General features: G+C 46.1%; 1 protein-coding gene across 2 annotated transcripts in view; it reads right to left on the bottom strand.

Moving 5' to 3' along the window:
- MTMR14 (myotubularin related protein 14) overlaps nt 1-13,435 on the bottom strand; it is an 81,341-nt gene that overhangs the window by 46,943 nt on the left and 20,963 nt on the right. For both annotated transcript variants that reach the window (XM_035106895.2, XM_035106897.2), the window contains exons 7-9: nt 12,418-12,491; nt 8,551-8,621; nt 4,891-4,965 (exon numbers count right to left, since the gene is read on the bottom strand). In XM_035106895.2, the coding sequence (XP_034962786.2) occupies nt 4,891-4,965; nt 8,551-8,621; nt 12,418-12,491 (220 nt within the window). The remainder of the gene's footprint in view (nt 1-4,890; nt 4,966-8,550; nt 8,622-12,417; nt 12,492-13,435) is intronic.

Here is a 13,435-nt window from a genome sequence, read left to right as displayed (position 1 = left end):
AGCCGCGGAAGCAGCTCCAAACATTCGGCTTCTGAAAAACGTTTGAAAACCGGAACACTCACTTCTGGGTTTGAGGCGTTTGGGAGCCGGAACGTTCGACTCGCAAGACATTCGGCAACCAAGGTATGACTGTAGCATTCTAAATGGATGTCTTTATCTCACTTGGTCTCTGTACTGCACCTGAATTGATTTTATGTACCGGTATGTGCTGTTGCTATAAACTGTTTTTTTCTATAATAAACTTACTCATACAGGTTTTTGTTCTATTGCAAATCGCTTTGGGATTCCTCATGGGAAGCAGTTTATAAATTAAATGAATGATAATAACAGCGCTCATGGCTACTGCAAAAAGGGGGGGGGGAATGGGGGCAGCACATTTGCACTAACAAGGTACCTAAGGCAGAAATCTCTTTACAGCCTGCTTCCTTGCCCCACTAATATAGGCCCCTGTGCTGCTACTGCTTCAGGTTTGACCAAGCCTTTAAGCAAAAGTGCCTCTTACACTAATAGGCTTCCTTGGGCTCAATTGTGAACTGCCCTGAGATCTTGTGATGAAAGGCGGTATTATAAATCTTAATAAATAATAGCAGTAATAATACAGGCACTGGCAATTGGCATCTGTAGCACTCTGATCAGACTCGGGCAACTTCTGCCATTTAAGTTTTCCACAATTCCAGCTATTAATGATAAATTAACATGTGCCGTTAAGGGAAGACGAGGAATACTCAGGAGAAGTGATTTTGAGGAGATATGGAAGGTGTTTGCAGAATTTGTACTGTTAAAACGGAAAGGGGTCAAACCATTGCAAGCCGTGTTGAAAATTTGGGAGGTTGGATACTTACAATGGAATGGTCTCGGTGGTGCGGTGCACATTATTATTCTTGTCTATTTATGATTATTACTTTGTCAAATTTACTTGACAAAGTAATAATCATACTTGATTTACTTTCTTAAGGAAATCAGCCCTGAGTGCTCAGATCCTGAAGCTGAGGCTCCAATACTTTGGCCACCTCATGAGAAGAGAAGACTCCCTGGAAAAGACCCTGATCTTGGGAAAGATGGAGGACACAAGGAGAAGGGGACGACAGAGGACGAGATGGTTGGACAGTGTTCTCGAAGCTACCAATATGAGTCTGACCAAACTGTGGAAGGCAGTGGAAGACAGGAGTGCCTGGCGTGCTCTGGTCCATGGGGTCACGAAGAGTCGGACACGACTAAACGACTAAACAACAAACAACTTTGTCCAAAAAAGGGGGGGGGAGAAGTTTCCCACAATTCCCCCAAAACAATACTATTTTAGGGACGCAAGGGACGCAATACTATTTTAGGAATTTGAATGGTGGAAGCTGCAAAGCACTGATCAATGCTCTAGAAAAAGAGGGCTCAGGACAGGTGGATCCCCAGAAGTCACCCTAGACCGCCACATAAGACATATTACTGGCCATCCATATTATTGGCCATTCATTTCCCACAAATTCTCTCAACTTCTCCACAATTCAGCTCTAAACAAATTCACCTTCTGCATAGCAGGGTTTCCTTTTGTTTTTAACCACCTGTAGATGCCAATCAAGAGTATCTCAGGTTGGTGGGCGGGGACTGAAGGCCTAACCTGCCACAGGAACAGGTGGGCTATCTCCTCTCCCGCACCAAGTTGCAAGCGCCAACCGGCTGCCGAGGAATCAAAAGAAAATGACTGTCATTCCGCCGCGAAGCTCTCGCCGGCAAGGATGTGCCTCAAAAATGCAATTAACGGCAAGCCACGCTTGGCAGAATTGAGGTGAAATTGCAGGGCACCAGCAGAACACTGCAGGCCGTTGCTTTGTTGTCAGCAGATTTTCAGCACAGGGCAGAGACACTACCCTGCATGTGTTGAATGTTACAGCGAATGTTATTTTTAAGGAAGTCACCTATGAGAGGTGGGGGACACAGTCCACCTAGCCTTGTAACGGCCTAGTCAGTTCCAGGCCCTCTCTTGTTTCTCTTCAAAGAAGACGCATGCTGTTCCTGTTCTGGGACATGGTGGCGCTCACACCTGCTTTAGCATGTGTCTTTGGGTGGAAGCATGTACAGTGGTGCCTCGCTAGATGAATTTAATTTGTTCCACGGGTCTTTTCTTATAACGAAAAATTCGTCTAGCGAATCCCATAGGAATGCATTGATTTTTTTTGCCCATAGGAACGCATTAATTGAATTTCGATGCATTCCTATTGGAAACCGCGATTCGCTAGACGAATTTTTCATAAAACGAATTCGTCTAGTGAGGCAACCTCCGTTCGAAAATTCCTTTCGTTAAGCGGAAATTTCGGTAAGCAGGGCATTCGTTAAGCGAGGCACCACTGTATCTTGAAAACTCTTTAAGGCTAAGTAGGGAAGTCCTGCTTCAGAAGATAGGACTAGGACAGAAATAAAGAGAACCTTGATTCCAACCGTAAATGTTGTGTGTGTTAAAAGGAAGTGGGTGGGAAAGGGCTGGTGAGAAATACTTGGTTTAGGCATGGGAGGGAATGCAGAATGAGATCTTCGAAGACAGGCAAAAGGGTGCAAGTGAGCAACAAAAATGCCCTGGTACTTCAAGCCTGTTTCAGAACAACACATGCGGAAATTGTGTTTGTGAGAGAGTGAGAGGCAGACAGACAGACAGGATCCTCCGAAAAGTTTTCTCAAGCCTGTTTCCCAGAAGGCAGTGCAGGATGGAATCACAACTATTCAGGCACGTTTGTTGCTCTATAACAGAGCGGTCCCACCTTTCATACCAAGTGGGCCGCAAGAGTACTGTACTTCGACACAGAAGCCGCCACACACTTAATTCAATTCCCATAACGTGAATTAAAGTTCACTACTCACAAGCACAGGAGTGCTCAGAAAAGCATTCTCCCAATGCTGTCCTGAAATGATTAAATGATTGATCAATCTTTGTCCAGTTCTACATATAATCAAAGCAACAATGTCCCACCTCTTGATTGATAAGGGCCCAAATTCTCAAGTATCCTTCACAAAACGCGGGGTCATGCCAGATCTCCATCTCTTTGGGTGGAGCAGAACCGTTTCCTCTCCACACACATACAAGTTTCGGGCCACATCTGAGAAAGCTTCTCAAGTGCGCCTCCCCCTCTGACCTACACGCCTGTTATATACATACACAGAATGGCTTCAGCTTAATCCACACAAGGGAATTGAAAAAAACCACTTATTTATACAGGCTTTTAATGGAATGCTGCTCTCTGATAACATGCTCTTCCATCGTGAGCCTGTTTTCGCAGCATTTTGCAATTAAAGAGGTGCCGCTCTGTGTTTTGAGGCACTTGAAACTTTTTAACAGGGTTATTAATACATTCCTGATTTAGAGTCCCGTTTTGTACCGGTTTTTCTGCTGTCAGTTTTTGTTTGTTTGAAAAGTGCCTTGGTCTTTCTTCTAAAAATTAAAGGTAGCACATAAATTGTTTTAACAGTATTATTTTTATTTATCATCATCATCATCATTATTATGACATGCTATTCATACATTTTTTAAGAAGTACCATAAGCACTTTGGATATAAACTACTTGTCAGAAAAGTAGGCTGCAAATTTACCCTGGAAATGTTTGTCCCGGCTTGAAAGAGTACACCTGCGTACCTCTGAATACCATGGGCTTGGGACGTGCCAAGAGAAGAGCTATTCCCTTTGTGCCTTGTGTGTACTTTTCTGGGGGTTCACTATTGTAAACAGAGTGCTACACTGGAAGTAGCCTCTCTCTGGTCCAGCAGGGCTCCTTCTTAAGTGGACTCACTGCTGTTTCTACCCCAATCGGCTCAGAAAATGGCTAGAAAGGACAATGAAGTTTTGCAACTGAAGGAAGCCAAGCAGGGCTAGCTACCTGGGTGGGAGACTGCCCGAGAACCAAGAATTAAACTGTTCTCAGCTCCAGAGAGAAAAAGCAGGTAAGGTGAAGTTATTATAATGGTAGGCTCATAAGGTTATTGGGACAGGGTGGTGGCGCTCAACTCAGATACTGACCGTGAAGGTAAAGGGACCCCTGACCATTAGGTCCAGTCATGACCGACTCTGGGGTTGTGGCGCTCATCTCGCGTTATTGGCTGAGGGAGCCAGCGTATAGCTTCCAGGTCATGTGGCCAGAATGACAAAGCTGCTTCTGGTGAACCAGAGCAGCGCACGGAAACGCCGTTTACCTTCCCACCGCAGTGGTACCTATTTATCTACTTGCACTTTGACGTGCTTTCGAACTGCTAGGTTGGCAGGAGCAGGGACCGAGCAACGGAAGCTCACCCCTTCGCAGGGATTCGAACCGCCGACCTTCTGATCGGCAAGCCCTAGGCTCTGTGGTTTAACCCACAGCGCCACCCGCGTCCCTTTTCAAATGTGCATGCTGTTTACAACCATCACCAACTTTCCCCCCCAGGAGTCCACAGATCACCTCTGGAAACTCTTACGTGGAACAATTACTGAAGCATCATGTCTTTGTTGATTTCTGTAGAACTTTCCCGCAAAATTGTGCCCAAAATGGTTCTCAACGTACCACGTGGAAAATGATTGTAATTCAAAAACTTACTAGAGTTCATCGTTAACACCAGAAATATACTACCTGAATTAAGTAGCTTTCAGTAAACAGGAAAGAGAATCACATCAACACAAACACAGAACATTAGCCATACAAAACATCCTCGTGAGTTTATGGTAGTATACCTCAAACTTGGGCCCCCAGAGTTGTTGCTGGACTACAAATCCAATCATCCCTAGCTAGTAGGACCAGTGGTCAGGGGTGATGGGAGTTGTAGTCCAACACAGCTGGGGGTCCAAGTTTCAGAAACACTGGTTATGGTGTAAGACATTATGCCCCGTCTACCATCCAGGGATCAGGGGGAAACTTGGTTCTTGCGACCTGCCATCTTACCTGATACTCACTCCAGTCAATGTTCAACCTCTCGGTAAGAGAGACTGGAATGCTGAGAGGAGCATCAACATGATCCTGCAAAGAAAGAGGCACAAGGTCCATCAGGGGTAGGATGATGTGATGAAGGATGTACTAGAAATCCTTTACTACAAACAGGTCTGTGTATTTTACTCCTCTATTCCTCTCATCTAAAGCTTAGCTTTGGGTCCAAGACTTTCAGCCTAAGCCCATGCAAATTTGCTCGTGATTAAGTCCCTATGAATTCAGGGGGGGGTGTGCTCCCAAGGCCACTTGCAGCCTTAGCTGTATCCTGGTGTATCATTTACTTATTTCATTTATACCTCTCGCCTGATACAAATGGGACTTCCCATTTTATCTTCAGAAAAACCCTGTTAAGATAAGGTTAGGTTGAGAGACAGTGGGTGGCTCCAGGTACCTCCTGAAGATTTGTACCTGGGTAGGATTTGAACTCAGGTCTTCCCAGTCCTAGTATGACGTTACAGCCGATACACCATGCTGGCTGTCTCACGCCAGTTGTCGTTGCAAGCCAAGATATCCATTTCCCCCAATGACTTCTCTATGCATCTCAACAACTTTCCCAGGCACTGAATTTTATCATCACCTAAATTGGGAATGGCCAGTTGCTTCCCACTCCTCCCATGGTCATCAATCCAGCCCTGGAGAAATTTTGACAGTCCTACAAAATTTAAAATGTAGTAGGGTCAAAAGTTCAACTCAGTTCCACATATACAAAGCAGTGTTTTCAGATTTTAAAAAATAACACATTAACATCGCCTTCTTGTCCCTCGTTTGTTTACACACGGAAAACATTTTTAAGTGTACAGTGCCAAGCCTAACAACATGTATTTCGTTCCTGGGAAGCCCCAATGACTAGATGGCACAGGCTTTATTATGGTACCTGCACTACTCGTACATTAATAGACATATAGTGCTCTGGATCATGAGAAGCAGGAGTTCTGCTATGTACTGCACTATTCTGGCTAATCATTGGCAGTAAACTATCCTGTTCTGGGCACATTTTAAGGAAGGCACTGACAAACTGAAGCATGCCCAGAGTAGGAAGACCAGGATGTCTGGAAACAAGGTCTTATGAGAAACATTTGAAAGATCTGGGTATGTTTAGCCTGGAGAAGCAAAGATCAAGAGGAGACATGTTCATCTTCAAATATCTGAAGGGCTGTCTTCAGGCTTCCATCTTTCCTATTTCATTCTGTCTTTTTCTGGGTCTCTGTCCCAGTCAGCATTCCATGTCCACTGAGCATGCTCAGTCCCCAGAAGATGGTGCAAATTTGTTTTCCCGTAGAACAAATGGCTGGAGTCTGCAGGGAAGGAGATTTCGGCTAAGCACTAGAAGCTTCCTCCTGGTAAAAGGTGTTCGACAGTTGGACAAAGGCTGGCTTACGAAGTGTCTAGCTTTTCCTTCAACAGATCTATCTATCTATTAAGATGACCCCCAAGGTCCCGCTCAGCTCCACACGTCTCTGAAAAAGCCAGTTTGTGTAGCAAAATATGCCCTTCTGCCCCTCCCAAGACCAGCCTGGTGTGTGGGGGGAAACATCATTGGCTGCCTAGAATACAGAAGCTGGCAATCCCTGCCTAAGTTAATGGCCCCGTTTCTCCACAATTAAGCGGCTTTCAAAGCCTTCCTCCTGAGCTGCGAATCCTGATTTATAGTGGTTCATAAGTGCTGAGGAAAACCACTGTGGAGTGTGGCATTGCACGCCTGGTAGCTTTCACAGCGACCGTATTTTACCTGCGTTACGTCTTCCTGTTGCGAACCGCGTTACTGTGGCGTCTTTTTCTATGGGAGGAAACGAGCCTCTCGGCTGAGTGCTTCCAAAAGGATTTCTCGGAGAGGACCGTCTGAGCAGCAGCGGGGATGGGGAAGGAGAGAAGCAGCAAATCCCCAAACTGCTGCAGAGTCTCGGCCCTCTTGTGGCTGCAAGTGCGAAGGTGGGGCTGTCTGCGACGGTGCCGCCAAGATCGGCAATCACCTGAACAGACACTCTCTGACTTTCAGGAAAATAGCACCGAGGTTCATCTGCCCCGGGAACACCGCCCTCTGACCTGACAGCTCCTTCCGCCCATTCCCTGGTGAATGAAATGAATCTTTTTAACTGCTCAGGGACAACCTCTACACCAATCTGAGCCTTCTCAGGTTTGTGTAGCCAAAACAGATGCACAAAATCAGCAAGGAAAATCCTAAGGGGGAGAACCCTCCCCCCCATAAAAAAAGCCCAATAATCCCTTAATAGCTCAAGTATCATGGAATACTTGATACATCACCTTGCCTACAAAGGTCTGTATAGTTAAAGCTATGGTTTTCCCAGTAGTGATATATGGAAGTGAGAGCTGGACCAAAAAGAAGGCTGATCGCCAAAGAATTGATGCTTTTGAATTATGGTGCTGGAGGAGACTCTTGAGAGTCCCATGGACTGCAAGAAGATCAAACCTATCCATTCTTAAGGAAATCAGCCCTGAGTGCTCACTGGAAGGACAGATCCTGAAGCTGAGGCTCCAATACTTTGGCCACCTCATGAGAAGAGATGGTTGGACAGTGTTCTCGAAGCTACGAACATGAGTCTGACCAAACTGCGGGAGGCAGTGGAAGACAGGAGTGCCTGGCGTGCTATGGTCCATGGGGTCACGAAGAGTCGGACAAGACTAAACGACTAAACAACAACAACATCATGGAATGTTGAGGTGGGAGGTGATAACTAGAAAGGGAAGAACACACTGGAATAGCTAACAGGAGGACACAGAAACACAGACATATGCAAAGGGTCAAATGAACCATCTTACTGTCTGGATAGCTTCACAATGGACTACCCCTCACCATTTTATTTTTAAGAAAAAGGGGGCACAAAACAGCCCACTGAGCATGTTCATCAGGCACAGAATGCTGATTTATCTGTTGAATTACCTGCTTGTTGAGGAGAGGACCCAGGGAGGGAAGGGATGGAATAGGGCAGGCACCCCCAAACTCAGCCCTCCAGATGTTTAGGGACTACAATCCCCATCATCCCTGACCACTGGGGTCCTGTTAGCTAGGAATCATGGGAGTTGTAGTCCCAAAACATCTGGAGGGCAGAGTTTGGGGATGCCTGGAATAGGGAATATGGAAACCTGAATTGCAGTGACCCCCTACTTGTACATACTAATGGGTAACTCATTCGCCAAGTTACAATCCTTATGTAGCCAAAGCATAACTATCCACATACAAGAGGGCTTGGGGGGAGGGGGGAACCCCTGGGCACTGCAAATGTGTGCAAAAAACTGAGCCCCACTCCCCAAAAGGAGAACCCAAAAGAACCCAGTGCTCAGTGGCCACAGAAACCAAGTGTTTGGGGCCCTTAGAAGTGAAAAGGAAATGGAGGAGCCTGGGAAAGCTGTAAACCCCCCTTGTTTCACATTCCAGGGTTGAGTCCTAGCACTGGGAACAGATGCCTGGGCTGGACTCTGGCGCAAAAATTAAGCCCGCGAAAAGATTCCGGTGACTACGTAGAAACAAACACCAGGTCTCTGCTCCCAAGGTTGGTTCGCAAACAGCTTGGGCCATCGGCAAAAACCAAGAGCCCTGGAAAAAGTTTATCTTGGAACAGCTCCGCGGCAAGTCTCCTTCATGGCCTGCCCCCGTACCTGCTTCCAGTTAAAAACAAGCCCTTCCGCCCGGTAGCCCCGCTCTTTGTACTCCTTGAAAAATTCACAGCCTGCATGAAGAGAAAAAGGAGAGGGTGAGAGGGAATCCGTGAGTGAACGTGCACAGGGTAGTATCCAGACTTGACTTCCCACTCAGCAGGGTGGATTTGATTTAAATCAAATCAATTTAAATCACTAATCAGTAATACTTGATTTAAACCATATATTTTGTTACAGAAAGACTCAATCTTGCTGGTAAAATCTTAATATTTACAACCAGATGAAGTTTTCATTTTTGGAATAATAAATTTTCAAAGTAGTTTTTACAGCTATATCAAAAATTACTGATTTGGTTATACTATTAGAAATACATAGACAGATAATTATGAAATGATTGTGAGGTTTAATAAGTGAACTGTTTATATTCGGACAACTTTTCCGCTGTACTTTACTGGAAGGAGAAAAATAATCATTCCCTTAATAACAATTTAAGCAATTTATTTAACTAAAGCAATAACATTATAGCATATGTATCCATATGTTTGTTAAACTTAAAAATAAATAAAAAATTAGACTGAGTTTTAGTACACATGAAAAACTTATTTCCTGATAAATAGCCTTTGTAACCTAAATAGAAAACTATCTTTAGAAAGATTTTTCCTCCAGAAGCATTTTATTTTTAAAATACAATTTAAATTTTTAAAAAAATCCATTAAAAAAACAAAAAACAAAAAAGCCATTGATTTTTATCCACCCTGCCACTCAGCCACTTCTGAGTTAGAGGGAGGATATACTCTGTCTCTCCTCCAGAATAGAGTCCAGAACAAGCAGTGCGTTAAGGGCTAGAGCTGGGTGCTGGGTCAAAAGAGGTCAGACAAGCAGTCAGCCTGGTTTGCAGCAACTAGGCTGCAAACCATCGCCGCCGCCGCCACCACTCCAAGGGGTCACAGGAGGCTCAACGGCAAGCAAGGAAGCAGGGACTGGCAGCCCTCTCCAGGCAGCAGGCAAGGAACCTGAAACCAGCCAAGGGAACGTGCTCTCAAACTCTGCCCCAGTGAGTGCATTTCATGCATCAGCACATGGCTCTCATCTACCCGCTTCCACACACCCCACCCCGCCCCCCAAAGCTGGTTCGAAAAAGAGAGAGATTCTTGAAACGGTGTTTGCTGGCAAGGGAGAAGCCTGAAATCCCCTCGCCTGGAATAGCTGGCAGTGAAGAGGAGGAGGCCACAGGGCAGGGAACACGGTTCGGGACACATTGGTTCTTCAAACCATGTTTTAAAGCATTTGTTCCTTAACAGTTTGTATTCCACAACAGAAATATTCACGCCTGCAAAGCGATATGCATGCCCAGAGGTTATTTGTATGTAGCTGTCAGAGAAGGTTGCGGCTACTCATGAGTAAAGACGCTCCACTCCGTCGTTTCTTTCAGAGTTTTATTGTGCATACTATTTACAGTGCAGGAGTATCGGGCGACATGACTGCTCAGTCCGTATCAGAACCTCGCAATGGCTATATATAAAAGGATGTCATATAGAGGAGGGAGAAAGGTTGTTTTCTGATGCTCCAGAGAAGCGGACACAAAGCAATGGATTCAAACTACAAGAAAGAAGATTCCACCTAAACATTAGGAAGAACAGTAAGAGCTGTTCGGCAGTGGAATTTGCTATCAAGGAGTGTGGTGGAGTCTCCTTTGGGGGTCTTTAAGCAGAGGCTTGACAGGCATATGTCAAGAATGCTTGGATGGTGTTTCCTGCTTGGCAGGGGGTTGGACTGAATGGCCCTTGTGGTCTCTTCCAACTCTATGATTCTATGATTCTAATGGCTTCTTCCTGGTCTTCGCCCAGCATAAGAGCCTGGGGACCCCAAAACGCCGCCCCCTTGCCCTACGGGTCGTAGCGCGCCTCAATCCAGGCGTCGGGGAAAACGGCCGCCCTGTGTCCAATGGCTGTCTCAGCTCCTCCTCCCCTAGTTCTCCCTCAAGAGTGGTGCAATGGCTCTGTAGCATACGACAGCCCTCTCTCCACTCCGCTCACTTCCTCTCCTCTGACTCGCTACTAGTGCTGACACTGGGTGATGAGCTGGTGAAAATGATGGGTGGGGGCTCTCTGTAAGGAGACCCCCTGACAGCCATATGAAAATGTCTTCGGGTTCCTTTGGGAAGAAGGACCGGGTGTCTGTTTTTAATCATCATCATCATAATAAATTTGTTTGTTTGTTTGTTTGACTTATGCCCCACTTTTTTCTCCCAAGGAGCTGAAGGTGGTGTACAGAGTTCTTCCCTTCATTTAATTCCCACAACAATCCTGCGAGGTAGGTTCGGGTAGCTTAGGGCTGAGCGGTAGGTAATGACTGGGCCCAAGGTCACCCAGTGAGTTTCATGACTAGTGGGCATCTGAACGCGGGTTCTTAACCACAACAGTCTCTCAGAATGAGAGTGCAGCTCCTCTCCAACCATGCCATACATTTAAAGAACTCCTTTGCCACTTTAACAGTCACGTCTTCCTCCAAAGAACCCTGGGAACTGTAGGTTCTTAAGGGTGCTAACCTTGCAAGTCCCCAGCTCACTCTTGAACAAACTGCAGTGCCCGAGATCCTCCAGGGCTGCTGAAAGTGGTTTAAATGTTTCGAGTGGATGTGACTTTAAGCTAGGCTATATGAAGCATACTGGGCATGCCAAACTGGGACAAGGTTTGGGCCAGTTGCGATTAGAGCATCATGCCGCTTCAATTCAAAATGGATTCTCATATAAATATATATGTATGTATGTATGTATGTATGTATGTATGTATGTATGTATGTGTGTGTGTATGTATGTACGTACACACACACAAAAAAAAGGCACTTCCTAGATTGGTTTGAGAAGCCTTCAAAAACTTTAATAAAAAAACAACCTTGGCAATTACAGAGCCATGTTCTGGTGGTGACAATTCACCCATGGCTTGATGCAACCTTAATTGGAACACTCCCAGTGTGGGTCCCCCATCCATTAGAAGATGTTGAGCACCTAAGCATGTGCTCATCCCCCCCCCCACGTAATGCCTCTCGAGGAACATCCCACAGCATTTCAAGACTTTGCAGAGTTTCCAGGTCAGCACCTGCTTGCCGTGAGTTTCTTCGCAGTTTCCTAGCAGCAGAAACCCAGGCTTGGAAATAGCAGGGAGGGGAGGGGGAGCCTGAGTTCCAGCATGGCGGGTAAGTGGCGTTGCCAAATTCAAGGACGCATCCTTCCTGCAGTCACCCATTATCCCGGCATGCGACATCCATTTGCAGCAACATCCATTTTGATGCGCTACTGGCTACCGGTACGTTCCCGGGGGGGGGGGAGGGTTGTGGGAGTGGGAGCGTGGAAGGGCAACACAGACCCAGTCTAAAAGCTACGGGAAGAGACAACAGACTCTGACTGAGGAGCCTTATATTTCCAGAGTTTTCTCCCAAAAGACTAAAGAGTTCCTCCATCCAGAGATAAGCAGGGACTACTACGGTACCTCTGATAAGAGACTGTGCAATTCTTGAAATATGTTGGGTGCAATAAAGAAACTGGAACACTTTTGTAAATGAAAGAGGTGATTTTATTCCGCACCCCTTAAGAGTTTTGCCTCCTTGGATATTGGAGGTGCTCCTATTTGACTGTGGGAGAAACCACTCATTCTGCCCTCTTCCCAGTAGGAAACCTTTCCCCAACCTAACGGTCCTCAAGGTGTTTTGAACCACAACTCCCATCAGACCCAGGGCCAGACATACTGCATTGGGCTGGGGCTGTTGAGAGGTGTAGGCCAAAACATCTGGAAGGAACCAGGCTGGGGAAGGCTGCACTAGACAGCCGTGCGGAATTGCTGCTCATCCCCCAGAACGCTTCCTTCCTACCTGGGTACGGGATGGAGAGGAGGGTGAAGTCTGCATAGCGCTGTGCTTTATCCACCTTCTCGGAAGACGTCACGCTGAGGAAGGAAAACGGAGAAATGCACGACACATGTGTGAAGCTGGCTGGCATAGTGTGGCAACCGTGGGCCAACCTCAACAAAGTCAGCCCAGTTTCGCCTGCTGCTCCCCACCCCCCCACCCTGAATAATCTCAGCATTTCACCAACATGTTTTAAGTTTACAGAGAATAACTGCACATTCAGGATCTCCTTCCAATTAAGGTATGAGCTAGTCTTTGTGCTTAATTATCCCATCTGGCATTCTTTTTCTTTTCTTGAAGATTACAAAGCAGTACCTGGCTGGATTACCCTCCACGCCTACTCTCCAATAGAAGTTTGTTTGTTTTTAATTTTTATGAGCCTGGGGTGGGGAATTAGAAATGGCATCACGCTGAATGCAGAACGCCACAAGCCAATTTCATTTATGAAGCAAGCCAAGTTTTTTAAGCTCATGGCTACCAAGGGGCAGGCATCCTGCCAATACCTGGAAGAGCTCCCTGCAACAACAACAACAACAACACCCTGCCTAATTAGGCAAGCATTTTATGGCAGAGACTGATCAACACACTGCACACAAGGACGGGGGGGGTCACTTTTGAATGTTCCCTCACCCCATACAAAACATTATTCCTGCACATAGTGAGCAAACTCAGAAGAGAAAAGTTCAGGGTAGTCTTCTCCCTGACATCCCTATTTTGCATTTTATTCTATGGGACCATTAAAAAAAAGATTAATTTCCTCACCCGTTTGCATTCTGAAGTGCTGCAACCTGGCAGTCTATCCTTGCATTATGTGCAGAACAACTCTCTGCAACCACCCTTCAGGATGCTCTATGCTAGAGGAAAAACAAACCTGGGCCAAAAACACAGAGAGGCACTCGGCACATGCCTCATTTGGGGGCTCTTTCCAGCAAGGCAGGAGAAGAGAAGCCAAAAGAGAGATAACGACCCTAGGGACGCCTGC

The sequence above is a fragment of the Zootoca vivipara genome, chromosome 2 (assembly GCF_963506605.1).
Source record: "Zootoca vivipara chromosome 2, rZooViv1.1, whole genome shotgun sequence".
In the NCBI taxonomy this organism is placed as follows: domain Eukaryota; kingdom Metazoa; phylum Chordata; class Lepidosauria; order Squamata; family Lacertidae; genus Zootoca; species Zootoca vivipara.
The sequence above is the reverse complement of the archived record's forward strand: the minus strand, read 5'-3'. Positions and strand labels throughout refer to the sequence as shown.